This window comes from Phocoena sinus, chromosome 14 (genome assembly GCF_008692025.1).
Source record: "Phocoena sinus isolate mPhoSin1 chromosome 14, mPhoSin1.pri, whole genome shotgun sequence".
Taxonomy (NCBI): Eukaryota; Metazoa; Chordata; class Mammalia; order Artiodactyla; family Phocoenidae; genus Phocoena; species Phocoena sinus.
This window is the reverse complement of record NC_045776.1, coordinates 79,856,156-79,869,446: the sequence shown is the minus strand read 5'-3', so window position 1 is coordinate 79,869,446 and position 13,291 is coordinate 79,856,156. Positions and strand designations below refer to the sequence as shown.

Here is a 13,291-nt window from a genome sequence, read left to right as displayed (position 1 = left end):
TAAAAAAAAAAAAAAAGCCAAGGAAGGTGGTTTGGAAAGTCATACAGAGAGTGGAGTAGAGCTATGGTTTAATATCACGGTATCACCAGCTACGCACTTTATCTTATTTACTTATTTTTGGCCCTGCTGTGCGGCATGAGGGATTTTAGTTCCCCTACCAGGGATTGAACCCTTGCCCCCTGCAGTGGAAGCGTGGAGTCTTAACCACTGGACCGCCAGGGAAGTCCCACTATCAACCCACTTAAGCTGCCAATCTCGATGGGATTTTGTTGTTGTTGTTTTCTTCAGCGATGATGTCATCTCATTTCCTATGTTTACATAACACTTTGAATCAAAGAGCTTCACTCTTACAGTCATCAAAGTGGAGCTGGTAACACAGAAGAAAATCATTTCTGGCCCCCGTGTCCTTCAATGAGGCTGCATAGAGCAGCTCCCTGAGTGGTTTGGAATACTCGAAGCATCTCCTTTATGTGCGTGGCTTGTTCACAGTGTCAAAGTGCATTTATGTTATTTATTCCTCGTGACTTTCTGATAAAGGAACAGGAATAGCATTATATGGAGAAATCAATTTGGATTCAGAAATATGGATCCTGAATTCTTCTATTTAAAGCTGCCTTTAGCTAGTTAGGTCACTATTGAGAAGGGGGCCTTCTAAATGAAAAAAAGTCAATCTTGTTAATTTTAACTGACTGGACTATAAATGTAAGAATCAGTTGTTTGAGGCTTAAAAGTTGGGTTTTTTAAAAAAGGAGGTTATTCATGAAAGAACTGGGCATGAAGTGAGAATTCTTCAGTCAGTTTATGTATTGAATAATCAGAAATTCTGTAATTCAGAATAGTGATCTTTAAACGATTCTGAAAAGCTCCAGATCCATGACCTCATGTGGAAAACAAACCGTTTATGACTAAAATATTTATAAACAACTGACTTAGAAGCATATGTTTCTCTATGCTCACAAATACCTATGCCATTGTATTAAGAACCTGCTGCCAGTGATGTGTTCTTAAATAAAACCTAATTCCTAGTAACCAGATAATGGTGATTTTAATTTGGTTCATATAAATCTAGACACATCTGTTAGTGTTAAAGTAATTTTACAATCCGTCACTAACGTGCTCTAATGTTTTTTAACAGCTTTATTGAGATATAATTCACATACTATACAATTTGTTTGTTTGAAATGTATAATTCATTGTTTTTTAGTAAGTTCACAAGGCTATGCAACCATCACATTCTAATTTTTAAACATTTTTGGTCCAACCCCCCCCCCCAAAAGAAAAAAAACAAAAAACAAAACAACCCTATACCCATTGGCAGTTGCTTCCCATTTCCCCCTTCATGGAGCCTCTGACAACCACCAGTCTGCTTTCTGTCTCCATGGATTTGCTATCCTGGACGTTTCCTATAAATGAATCATACCACGTATGACTTTTTGTGTCTAGCTTCTTTCATAGAGCATAATGTTTTTGAGATTCGTTCATCTTGTATTTATCAGTACTTCATTTTTTTAATTGCTGAATAATATTCTATTGTGTGGTTATCACATCTTGTTTCTGTATTAATCCATCAATGGACATTTAGGTTGTTTCCATTTTTTGGCTATCATAAATAATGCTGCTGTGAACATCTGTGCACAAATTTTTGTGGCTACATAATGTTTTCAGTTCTCTTGGGTGTGTAGACCTAGGAGTGGAATTGCTGGGTCATCTGGTAACTCTGTGTTTAACTTTATGGGGAACGACCAAACTGGATTCCAAAATGGCTGCACCATTTGCTTTCCCACCAGCAGCGTATGAGGACCTTCATTTCTCCACATCTTTACCAACATGCATTTTCCATATTTTTGAGTCTGGATAACCCAGCGAGCGTCAGCTAGTATCTCACTGTGGTGTTTATTTGCATTTCCCTAATGATGAATGACGTTGAGCATGTTTTCCTGTGCTTCTCGGCCATTTATTTATCTTCTTTGGAGAGATGTCTTTTCAGATCTTTTGCCCGTTTTTTAATTGGGTTGTCTTTTTCCTCTTGCTTCATAAGAGTTCTTCCTATATTCTTGTTCTTTCTATATTCCGTTCTTCCTATAGTTCTTCCTATATTCTCTAAACTCCTTGTCAGAGGGGTGATTTGTGAACACTTTTCCTGTTCTGTGGGGCGTCTTTTCACCTTCTTGGTGGTATAATTTACAGCACTTTAATGATTTTTTTGAAAAAATTTTCCTCCAGAATTCAGCCGACGTCTTAAGGAGCGCATGCACCACAACATTCCTCACCGGTTCAATGTAGGACTGAACATGCGAGCCACGCAGTGCGCTGTGTGTCTGGATACCGTGCACTTCGGGCGCCAGGCATCCAAGTGTCTTGGTAAGAGCAGCTGCTGTGCGTGGGGGGAGGGTGCCTGTGCATCTCCACCTAAGATTCTGTCCGATGGGGGCGGGGATTTTTTTTCCTTTTTAAATTCCTCATCATGTAGTGCATTCATTTTCAAGCTTTTAGTCTTAGTGGGAGGACACTATTTTTCCCCTGTTCAAGAGGGAGTTTATACGTGTTGTCAGCTCACGTCTCCCAATTCCCTGTGCAAAATGCCTTGGGCTTTGTGAACTTCCAGCCCCCTTTCCGTCAGGCTGGTCTCTCCCTGCCTTTAGACTGTGTGCTGGCTCCAAGGGAAACATGCAGATGTGTTTTACACACCTGTCTGTGGCAGCCTGGGAGAAGCCAGGAAAACTGGGTCGAGAGTGCCTGGCTGTCTCGTTTCCTCTTCTCCGTAGGGGCCTGGCTCCTGGGAAAGGTTAGGGATGCCCTGGATGGCGGGGCCAGATGGACGGGCCAGGCGGGGGGTTGGCTGGCAGAGGCAGGGAATGGTCCAGCATCAGCCGAGTGTGTGTTCAGGTTGTTCACTGCTTTTCCCTAGAATGTCAGGTCATGTGTCATCCCAAGTGCTCCACGTGCTTGCCGGCCACCTGTGGCCTGCCAGCCGAATATGCCACGCACTTCACTGAGGCCTTCTGCCGTGACAAAATGAACTCCCCGGGTCTCCAGACCAAGGAGCCCAGCAGCGGCTTGCACCTGGAAGGGTGGATGAAGGTGCCCAGGTATTGCTGCAAGGCCGTTCGGGCTGGGGTGGGGTCTGGTGAAGGGCGGCAGGATGTGCCGGCCCAGAATGGGCCGCTTTGGGGTAAGGATACTTCTGAGCTAAAGGCATTTGGAAAACAGCAGATGCAAGAGCGACACTCTGACCTCCCCTTTCTCTCCTGGAAAGTAGGAGATAAAACTCCCATGTAAAAGCTGCTCTTCCTGTACCAGGAGGAAAGAAGCATTCTCCTCCCCGGAGCAGGGGGGGCAAGGCCAGCTGAGAGAAGTCTGTGCACACAGCGCCTGTTACCTTTCCTCAGTTGCTGCTCTTTGTTCAACTTAGTATATAAGCACTTGGGCCCATCTGCTTTTGGGGCTTTATTTTCTTGTGGAGACTCCCATGTACACATAAAATAAAATGTGTATGCTTTTCTCCTGTTCATGTGTCTTGCATCAGTTGAATTCCGAGGCCAGCCTACGTCCCAGAAGGGTAGAAGGAAGCTTTTTTTTCCCCTGCCCCTGCACTTCATTCCCGATGTTTTCGAGGGAAGCATCTTCACCGGGATTCCCTCGCCTCCCCACCCCTTCCCCCTGCCTGACTCTTCTGAGTTCAAACAGTTCTTTCCCATCTCTGTTTTCCCAGGAATAACAAACGAGGACAGCAAGGCTGGGACAGGAAGTACATCGTCCTGGAGGGCTCGAAAGTCCTCATTTACGACAGTGAAGCCAGAGAAGGTAAATTAATAGCTCAGGGAATCTCATTGCACGCGGTTGGCCCAGGTGTCCTAGTCTTGGCGTGAAGGCTCTGTTTTCCAGACTGCGTTGCAAGCCTTCTACAAGTTTCCATTTTTGAAAATTAAAACCCAAATGACTGCGCTGAAGGTTATTGGTACGATACTCACGTCTGTAGGTCTCCCCACTGAAGACCCTGCAGGGTGCTGCCCTGAAGATTCCACCTGCTAATACACCTTCCAAGAACTTCCGCCTCAGCCAACTAACCCATAAATCCGCATCGTCATCCGAAATTTGACTGTGCCACTCATCTGACGCACTTTACTTTTGTTTTTATCTTCCCTCTCCGCCTTCTCCGCACATCTCTTCCCTCCTCTGTTCTCGTGCGCCTGTCTGTCCACCGCATACTCCGTCTCTCTCTCTTTTCCTCTTGTCTCCTCTTGTTCTTGTTCCTGTTCTTTTGTTTTTCTTTCTGCCCTTCCTCTTTGCACCAAGCTGGACAGAGGCCGGCGGAAGAATTTGAGCTGTGCCTTCCCGACGGGGACGTGTCTATTCATGGCGCCGTTGGTGCTTCTGAACTCGCAAACACAGCCAAAGCAGGTGGGGAGCAGCGGGGCCCCCGGAGGTGGGCTGGGCTGGGCTTGGCTGGGCTGGATCCGTCAGCAAGGGCAGGAGGGGCACGTGGCGGATCAGCCTGCGAAGGAGGCTCCCCGGCCCCGCCTTCTGCTAAGTAACTGGGACTCAGGTGTGGCTTGGCCATTGTTCCCAGCGGGGGTGGGCGAACCCCACCCTGTGCTCTGTCGAATTTCCTAGATGTCCCCTACGTGCTGAAGATGGAATCTCACCCGCACACCACCTGCTGGCCCGGGAGAACCCTCTACTTGCTGGCTCCCAGCTTTCCCGACAAGCAGCGCTGGGTCACTGCCTTAGAGTCAGTTGTCGCAGGTGGGAGAGTGTCTAGGGAAAAGGCAGAAGCCGATGCTGTGAGTATGCACACAGGCGCCGGAGCTTGTCTCTGTAAAGCGGGCAGACTTGGTGGGAGTCCCGTCGGCTGCCGTGTTTCCCCTTGGCCTCCCTCTCTGAGGGGTGATGGCTTCAGACTGTCACGACCGGGATTCTGTGCCGACAGAGATCCAGGCTTCGAGGCGGCTTGGCCGGCATCGTGGGTCCCCCTCCAACCCCCAGAGCCTTCTAGAATGGGGGAGTCGACCCCCTTAGCCAGCTCTCAGGGCGCACTACATCTCGGTTCTGGCTGCACAGGGCAAATGTACTTACAAGGAAATCCTCTCTCTTGTTTACCCGGAAGTGTTTATGTGGTTTGAAGGCCTGCGTTACGAGCACGCTGGCCGTAAAGCGGCACAAAAGGCTGCCGACAGCCGTGTCTCCTTCAGGAAGGCTTTTCATAACCTGCTCAATTGCTTTTATGTGATTTGCTCTTCCGAAGGCAGGTCTGAAATCCTACTTCTCCTGAAGACGTTAGAGACGTGGGTGGGCCTTGATTGGCATCACTCCTCCTGGAACATTCCAGGATACAAACAGCACTCATCACTCACTGGTGTTTGCTCCACCAAAGACCCAACAGCTCTTTTCAAACACTTAGCTCCTAATAAACACTTTAAGTGTTAGCAATCGGAAAATCCTCAATCACGAGTCTCCTGCTCGTGGGGTGAACCTGTTGCAATGACCCATCTCCTTGTCCCACGTGTGAGCCTTTTACCTAATGCCTCATCCATGTGTGTACAATAGGGCCCTGACTGTACCTCCTACAAGCTTCTGCCCACGTGGGTTCAGGTAAAGAGGCTCAGAAGTGGGTTGGCTTGCTGCTGACACTGGGCTTTGCCCTTGTGCCACCACCTGGGGGGGCAGGAGCGTCCATGTGGCTTATCAAGCCTTGGCAGGGACATCCTTCAGCTTCGGTTTGTTTCGTATCACAGACTCTCTCTCTGCGTCTCCTGCACTCATTTAGTTCTGCATCCGGACTGAGTTACACTCTGACACTAATTAACAGCCACCCCAGAGATACCGATAACATTCGCGTCCTGCCTTTTGAGGTCAGATCAAAATACGGGGCAAGCCACGAGTAGATGTGTGCTTCTGAGCGTCTTCAGGAGGAACTTGCCCTTCTTCCCGGCATTAAACTTTTCTCCGTTCTTGCTTTTGTCTGTCTGGATGGTCCGGTCATGAACAGTTCAGCTCACCGTGGCCTCTTTTCTCTCTCTCTTTTTTTTCTTTCTCATGTGAAAAGAAGTTGCTTGGAAACTCCCTGCTGAAACTGGAAGGCGATGACCGGCTCGACATGAACTGCACGCTGCCCTTCAGCGACCAGGTGACCATGTTTTTTTGGGCACCGTCGGCTGTGTCGGGGCTGGTTATGGGGACGTGACCCCCCTCACGCTCTGCCTGGGGACTTGCACCCCGGCAGGTGGTGCTGGTGGGCACCGAGGAAGGGCTGTACGCGCTGAATGTCTTGAAGAACTCCCTCACCCACGTCCCAGGGATCGGAGCGGTCTTCCAGATTTACATCATCAAGGACCTGGAGAAGCTCCTCATGATTGCAGGTGGGAGGCCAAGGACATGGCGCTTTGCCTTCACTTGTGAGGGAGATGATTCGCCGTATGCTTGTCGAACGCAGAGACAGGCCCTCCTGGGGGCAGGCTGGCGCAGAAGCGGCTCTTCCCTCTGCGTCCTGTAGGTGCCCGCGCCCCCGGCGCTCTGCTCGCACGCGGCCCCTCTCTGAGCGCCTGCCCGCCCTGCTGCCCGCCTCCCATTTCTCCCTGCTCTCACACACCCTTCATCTGCGTGCACGACTCATTAGCAGTTTGCCACATTTCCCCCGCCCTTCTCTCTCTCTCTCTCTCTCTCACACACACACACACACACTCTCTCTCTCTCTCTCTCTCTCTCTCTCTCTCTCTCTCTCTCTCCCCTCTCTGTCTCACTTATTTTGAACCACCTGAGAGTCAGTGGCAGCTGTGACTGGATCCTTCAGCCAGTCACCTAAGAACAAGGAGCAAGGAGCATTCTCTCACATACCCATGGCAGGAAGGTTCTTTTTCCCTCTCTTTATCGGTGGTACTATATATATGTGTGTGGTGTGTGTGTGTGTTTGTGTGTGTGTATTTTTTTTTTTTTAAGGGGAAAACAATAATGCATTTGTTCCATGTTCAAAACATCCACAGTCAGGTCTCATTCAGGCCTGGCCGGCTGGATCCAGGGGCCGGATCCTGATATAATATGGTCAGGAACTGGCTTTCTTTGGTCTCTCAGCTCTTTTCCGCTGCTGGCTTGTTTTGTTGGTTTCTTTTTTTTTTTTTTTTTTTTTTTTTTTTTTTTTTTTTTGCGGTATGGTACAGCCCAAGTCCCTGTCTCAAGGCCTTATTATTTTGTTTTGTTTTTTGCGGTACGCGGGCCTCTCACTGTTGTGGCCTCTCCCGTTGCAGAGCACAGGCTGTGGACGCGCAGGCTCAGCGGCCATGGCTCACGGGCCCAGCCGCTCTGCGGCATGTGGGATCCTCCCAGACCGGGGCACGAAGCCGTGTCCCCTGCACCGGCAGGCGGACTCTCAACCACTGCGCCACCAGGGAAGCCCCTGGTTTCTTTTTTCTTGCTTTCTTTCCTTTCTTTCCTCCCTTCCTTCTTGACATCATTCTTGGGAACAGTTTTAGGTTCACAGCAAAACTGAGCAGAAGGTAGGGAGAATTCCCCTATATCTCTGCCCCGCGTGCACACGCGCAGGCCGCCCCCTCCATCAGCGTCCCCCACCAGAGTGCACCTACATGGACTCGTCATTATCACCCCAGGTCCACAGTTTACATTCGGGCTCACTCTTATACATTCTGCGGGTTTGGACAAATGGGTAACAATGTATCCGCCATTATAGCATCCTATAGAATAGTTTCACTTTTTAATTCGGGGAATTTAATCGTTGCTTCTCCCATTTTCTCATGTACTGCCCATAGCTGGCTTTTACCTGTGGCTCCAGTAATGTCCTTTATTTTTTTCCCGGCTTGTGATCCAGTCCAGGACCACGCACTGCACTCACACGGGTCTCCCTCGTCTCCTTGAACATGGAACCATCCTCAGCCTTTCTGTGGTCCCTCGTGACACCGTGACACATACTGGATTAGTCCGCGTTTACTGTTTTGTTGTCCCCTACCCATTTCTTGACTTTGGTGGGGAGCACGTTTGAATATTCACTTCACGTTCTCCAATTTTGTGTCTGCAGAATTTTTTGTTTTCCTCCCAAAATCTTGACCAAGAGGCCAGATATTTTCCTTATAGATCTAAAACTTGGACCTAAACTGTGTTTATGGGAATTTGTGGAAAGCAGTGCCCCCGCATGGCCTCGTGTGGCTTTTACTCGGGGGAGGACGAGAACCGCCATTGTGGCTCTGCTGTCCCGTCCCCTCAGGAGAAGAGCGGGCCCTGTGTCTCGTGGACGTGAAGAAAGTGAAACAGTCCCTCGCACAGTCTCACCTTCCCGCCCAGCCGGACATCTCACCCAACATCTTCGAAGCCGTCAAGGGCTGCCACTTGTTTGCTGCTGGCAAGGTAAGCACCCCTGCGGGCCTCAGCCGGCAAGGGCTCTTGAAATTGTGGGCTGATGGATTTGACCTTGAAAATTGTGTGTCCTCAAACGGGGTTAAGTTTCTCTTGCTTTTCGACACAACTGGTGGTTGCACTGTTGGCATCCAGTGGGCAGGGCCTGGGGTTTCTCCTAAACACCCTACAGTGCCCAGAATGGCCCCTCACCACAGAGAATGACCTGGTCCAAAGTGTCCATAGTGCCGAGCTTGAGAGACCCTGCTCTCAACTGATGTTCCTTTCCTAGTTTTGCCACGGAGCCAGTGTACACACTGGTGACGCGCTTTTTCCTTCTTTCTCCGCCCCCCCTCCCCCTCCCCCCTCAACTGCTTTTCAGATTGAGAGCGGGCTCTGCATCTGTGCAGCCACGCCCAACAAAGTTGTCATTCTCCGCTACAACGAAAACCTCAGCAAGTACTGCATTCGGAAAGTAAGTCCCGGGCCTGGCCGGGCCTGCTCTCCCAGCGAGCCGGTGGGGAAGGTGCTGTCTCGGGGCGTAGTGTGTGCCTGGGCCCTTCGGCCTGGGTGACTTAGAGCGGGAGGGTATCTTGCTCCCTGGAGAAAGCTCCAGAGCGGCCCATCCTTACACTTTTCCCTCTCGCTCTCCTCCCCTGCATGTGTGAGCTGCCTCTCTGGCCAGCCCAGTGAATTCAGCCTTTTGTGAAGGGAGAAAGGAAGGTGGCTGATGGAGGAGACACCTCTTTTGAACCAGTAGAAGAAAGGAAGATCTCTCTGAGGAGCTAGAAGCCCTGGTGGCACCTACCAGAATCCTTCTCAGATTGTAAAAGTTTCTATTAATGACCTTCAAAAAAACCACTGCTGGCTGTGTTTTGATACACAGTGCGGGAGCTGGCTCTCCTCGGAGCACAGTGGGTTGTGATGTTGCCTGCGGTGTGGACAGCTATCCGTGAGATCACTGCACTTGCCTCGCTTCTGGAGAAGGCTGTCTCTTGTCCCTAGACTAGGCATGTTCCACCCATCCTAAGCCTGATGTATTTCAGGTGCTTTCGTGATTAGTCTCAAAAGTAAAAGGAGGGATGAATATATAAGGGTTGTTACCTGTTAGAGAAACTGTTTCATCTGGGGCGGGCTCTTGTTTAGTTTGCATCTTTATTGAGCACCTATTAGTACCAGAGACTGAGCTGGCTGTTTCACACACTTTTCACAACAGTTGTGAGAAACAGGGGTGATCATCCCTAATTTTCAGGTAAGATGACTGAGGCTGGCCAAGATCCTAGGTTACAAAGTTGAGACCCAAACTGAAGTTTGACTTTCCCTAACGTTTCACTGTGTTATACTAGTTTCCTCGTACTTAGTAGGTGATCAATAAATATTTAGTGGTGAGGATAATGCTGATTAGAGTTTGAACTGTTAACTTCAGGAAAATTCCCAGAAATCACTTCTTCTTTATAATTCCTGGCCATCATTTGGAATAAGCATGCCTAGGTTTTTGAAGCCATTAGGATTGACCTGAAAACAAGTGTAAGTAATTAGGAAGCAGATAATTCAGATAGATGAGATAACTCAGTAATGATAACAATGATATAGGTAATATAGGTTCAGAATAGAAACCTAGAAGCTTGGAAAAGGAAACTAAAACCACTCCCTCTAACCACCACTGTTTGTGTATTCCTCCAGGCTTTTTCTTCTGATTAGAATGTCGTAGTTTTAAAGCTCTCTTTTTGAATGCTACCTTTTCATTGAAATGGTGTTTCTGACCCTTTTTTGGGGTGCAACTTGACCTTCTTAGTCTCAGGTTGCATAGAACCCAGAGGCAGCAGAAGGATGGGGCGTCCTTGTGAGGGACGTGAAGAGACTGAATGTGCTTGGCGTGAAGACAGAAGGAAGAAGTCGCGCGGCAACGCCTGCACGGCTCGGTTAGATGCCCGAGGAGAGCAGGGGCCACCCCAAGTCTACGCTCACATCCTCCTTTCTGCCCCGTCTCAGGAGATCGAGACCTCGGAGCCCTGCAGCTGTGTCCACTTCACCAACTACAGCATCCTCATCGGAACCAATAAATTCTACGAGATTGACATGAAGCAGTACACACTGGAGGGTAGGCCCGGGCGCGCCCCCGCCCACGCTCCGCTCCACTGCCACCTCAGGCTCCTCCTGGGTCCTGAGGCTCCGCCTCTTGCCTGCCTTTACAGAATTCCTGGATAAGAACGACCATTCCTTGGCGCCTGCCGTGTTTGCCTCCTCTTCCCACAGTTTCCCCGTGTCCATCGTGCAGGTGAACGGTGCGGGGCAGCGGGAGGAGTTCCTGCTCTGCTTCCATGGTGAGTGCGGCAGCTGCCCGCTGCTGACGGGGGCTTACGGCACCACAGCCCCGGGGCAGGGTCCTCGGACGGGGCCGGTCCTGCTGTGGGGAGTACCCGGTCCTGCACCGCTAGGGCCCCCGGGGTGCCCCCGCCCCACCCCCAGGCTCCAGCCAGGTCCGGCGCTGTCGGTCTTTCCAAAAGCGGCCTGCTCTGTCCTCCTCTGCCCCTCACTCCCTTCTCTCCCTCTCCTCTCTCCCTTTCCTTCTTTTCCCTCCTCAGATCTCTGGGCCTGTTTCTCCCCTTTCCTCACTCCCTGACTCTTCCTCCTTCCGTCTCCCCCTTCTTTTCCCATCTCCCCCCTTTCACTCGAACCCTCTTTCTTTAATAAATCCCCGAGAGACGTGGCTCAGCAGAGCTCCTGAGGTTTTTCACAATCCAAGCCCGCTGGGCTGGATTCCTTACTCTTCCATCAAAGTGTGTGTCATTGATACCCCTGCCTCCGGCCATGCTCATGCCCCGGGCTCTACCTCCTTGCAGAGTTTGGGGTGTTCGTGGATTCTTACGGAAGACGCAGCCGCACAGATGATCTCAAGTGGAGTCGCTTACCTTTGGCCTTCGGTAGGTGAGGCGAGGTGTGGGGCTCTTTTCTGCCAGTAGTTGGTGTCCCGGGAAAAAAACCTCAGGTGGATTTCCTTTAGGCTTAAGCACTTTGCTTGGGGCCCCCTTAGGCGCCAGGCGCCACGTGGAGCATCACCCGCGTTAAGCGTCTAGGGCAGAGACCCCGAGGCCTGACGCCGAACCACGTAAGGCAAACCCACCGGCCTCTCATGCCAGAAAGGGAGACCATTCCCTGTGAGTTCATTTAAATCATGTCAAAGACTGCACAGCATCCCATAGCACCGCTGAACACCTGTCAATTTAGCCAATTCTAATTAGGCCCATTCTTTTTCTAAGTGTGAACAATGCTGTGATGAAAAACTTACCCTAAAATTTGCACACTTGTTAAATATCCCCAGCTCAGAAATTCTAAAAGTGGAGCTACTGGGTCAAAGGGTGAACACACACACACACACAACGTACATATGTGACCGTGTGAATGTTCTGAAATACCCTTCAAGGCTATTTCGTTTATCTGTTGCTTCATGACAAGTTCCAAAACCTAGTGACTTAAAACAACTACTTATCATTGCCTGAGCCTCTGTGGCCTGACTGGACAGTTTTGCTTCTTGCGGTGTCAGCAGGGGCACCGGGACACCTAGAAAGTCGGAAATGGCTTCACAAAGTGGCTGGCAGTTGGAGCTGGCCGTCAGGTGGGAGCTTAGCAGGGGCCGGTGGCTGGAGGCCTCATTTCTCTCCACGTGGGCTTCTCCTAAGAGTGCAAAAGTGGGGGCTGGCAGGCCTTCTCACTTCCACCACATTCTGCTGGTTCAGCCTGATGCCAGGCAAGGAGAGGCCAGAAAGGCCTGAGTACTAGGAGGCACGACTGATGCCGAAGTAACAGTTCACTGCGAGGAGTAATAGTGATAATCTTCTTTTTCCCTTTAAGACCAAAAACAGCTCTCATTATATCCTAGAGTTTGAGTGACACTGTGATATAGAAATATAGTACTAAGACCAGAAATATTTAATCTATGAACCTAGCCTTTTTTAATTAAATTTTTTAGAAAAATGTATTCAATTAAACAGTTTAAAAAGGTCTACAATGAAGTCTCACCCGTATCACTTGTCTCCCAAATCCTCCCTCCCCACTCCCCGAATGGAAAACATTTTTCTGAGTTTCTTATCCTTCCAGTGCTTTATGCAAATAACGGGCACATTAAAAAATATATTCTCATCCCCCTCCCTTTTTAAAAAGTCAGTGTGGTAGCACACTTTACACAGTATTCTGAACCCTGCTTTACAAACTAAGTAAAACTACACCTTGGGTTTTTTCCCCGTCAGTGCATACAGAGCTGCCTTACGCATTTTTACGCCTGTGCGGAATTCCAGGGATGCGCCATGATTTACGTAACTGACCCTGACCATGTAGCCTTAAGTCGGTTCCCATCTTCCACTCTAACAGCGTGGCAGGGTGCACACTTGAACGTGTCTCATTATGCAGGCATGTGGGTGCACGTGTAGGGTAAATTGCTTCAGGGACGGCATGGCAGCCAGGTTTTGATTTTCTGTCTCTTGACCCTCCCTTGCCCCACGCTCTTGCTCGGTGGTGGCCACGCAGCCTACAGAGAACCGTATCTGTTTGTGACCCACTTCAACTCACTCGAAGTAATTGAGATCCAGGCCCGCTCCTCTCTAGGGTAAGCACTGCCCCCCAGGCTTTGAAAAGCTCACGGTTGGGTGTGGGTGTCGGGCGGGGCCGTGCTCTCTCTCATCCCGCCTAGCAGTGGAGGTGGCAGGCCATGCAGACTCTCCTGGAACTCCACAGGACCCCTGCCCGAGCGTACCTGGAAATCCCGAACCCACGCTACCTGGGCCCTGCAATTTCCTCGGGAGCGATTTACCTGGCGTCCTCGTATCAGGATAAATTAAGGGTCATCTGCTGCAAAGGAAACCTCGTGAAGGAGACCGGCACTGACCAGCACCGAGGCCCGTCCACCTCCCGCAGGTAACGCCCCTCTTTTCCTCATCACAGGGGGCAAAGTGCT

At 50.0% G+C, this 13,291-nt stretch overlaps 1 protein-coding gene across 8 annotated transcripts in view; it reads left to right on the top strand.

Moving 5' to 3' along the window:
• CIT (citron rho-interacting serine/threonine kinase) overlaps window positions 1-13,291 on the top strand; it is a 173,994-nt gene that overhangs the window by 152,727 nt on the left and 7,976 nt on the right. For 7 of the 8 annotated variants that reach the window (XM_032654115.1, XM_032654114.1, XM_032654113.1 and 4 more), the window contains 14 exons: window positions 2,224-2,361; window positions 2,909-3,089; window positions 3,713-3,804; window positions 4,297-4,401; window positions 4,615-4,784; window positions 6,047-6,127; window positions 6,224-6,359; window positions 8,213-8,352; window positions 8,723-8,815; window positions 10,333-10,441; window positions 10,536-10,664; window positions 11,184-11,264; window positions 12,865-12,943; window positions 13,072-13,251. In XM_032654115.1, coding sequence (XP_032510006.1) covers window positions 2,224-2,361; window positions 2,909-3,089; window positions 3,713-3,804; window positions 4,297-4,401; window positions 4,615-4,784; window positions 6,047-6,127; window positions 6,224-6,359; window positions 8,213-8,352; window positions 8,723-8,815; window positions 10,333-10,441; window positions 10,536-10,664; window positions 11,184-11,264; window positions 12,865-12,943; window positions 13,072-13,251 — 1,714 coding nt within the window. The remainder of the gene's footprint in view (window positions 1-2,223; window positions 2,362-2,908; window positions 3,090-3,712; window positions 3,805-4,296; window positions 4,402-4,614; window positions 4,785-6,046; window positions 6,128-6,223; window positions 6,360-8,212; window positions 8,353-8,722; window positions 8,816-10,332; window positions 10,442-10,535; window positions 10,665-11,183; window positions 11,265-12,864; window positions 12,944-13,071; window positions 13,252-13,291) is intronic. The other variant, XM_032654108.1, reaches the window with a different exon arrangement.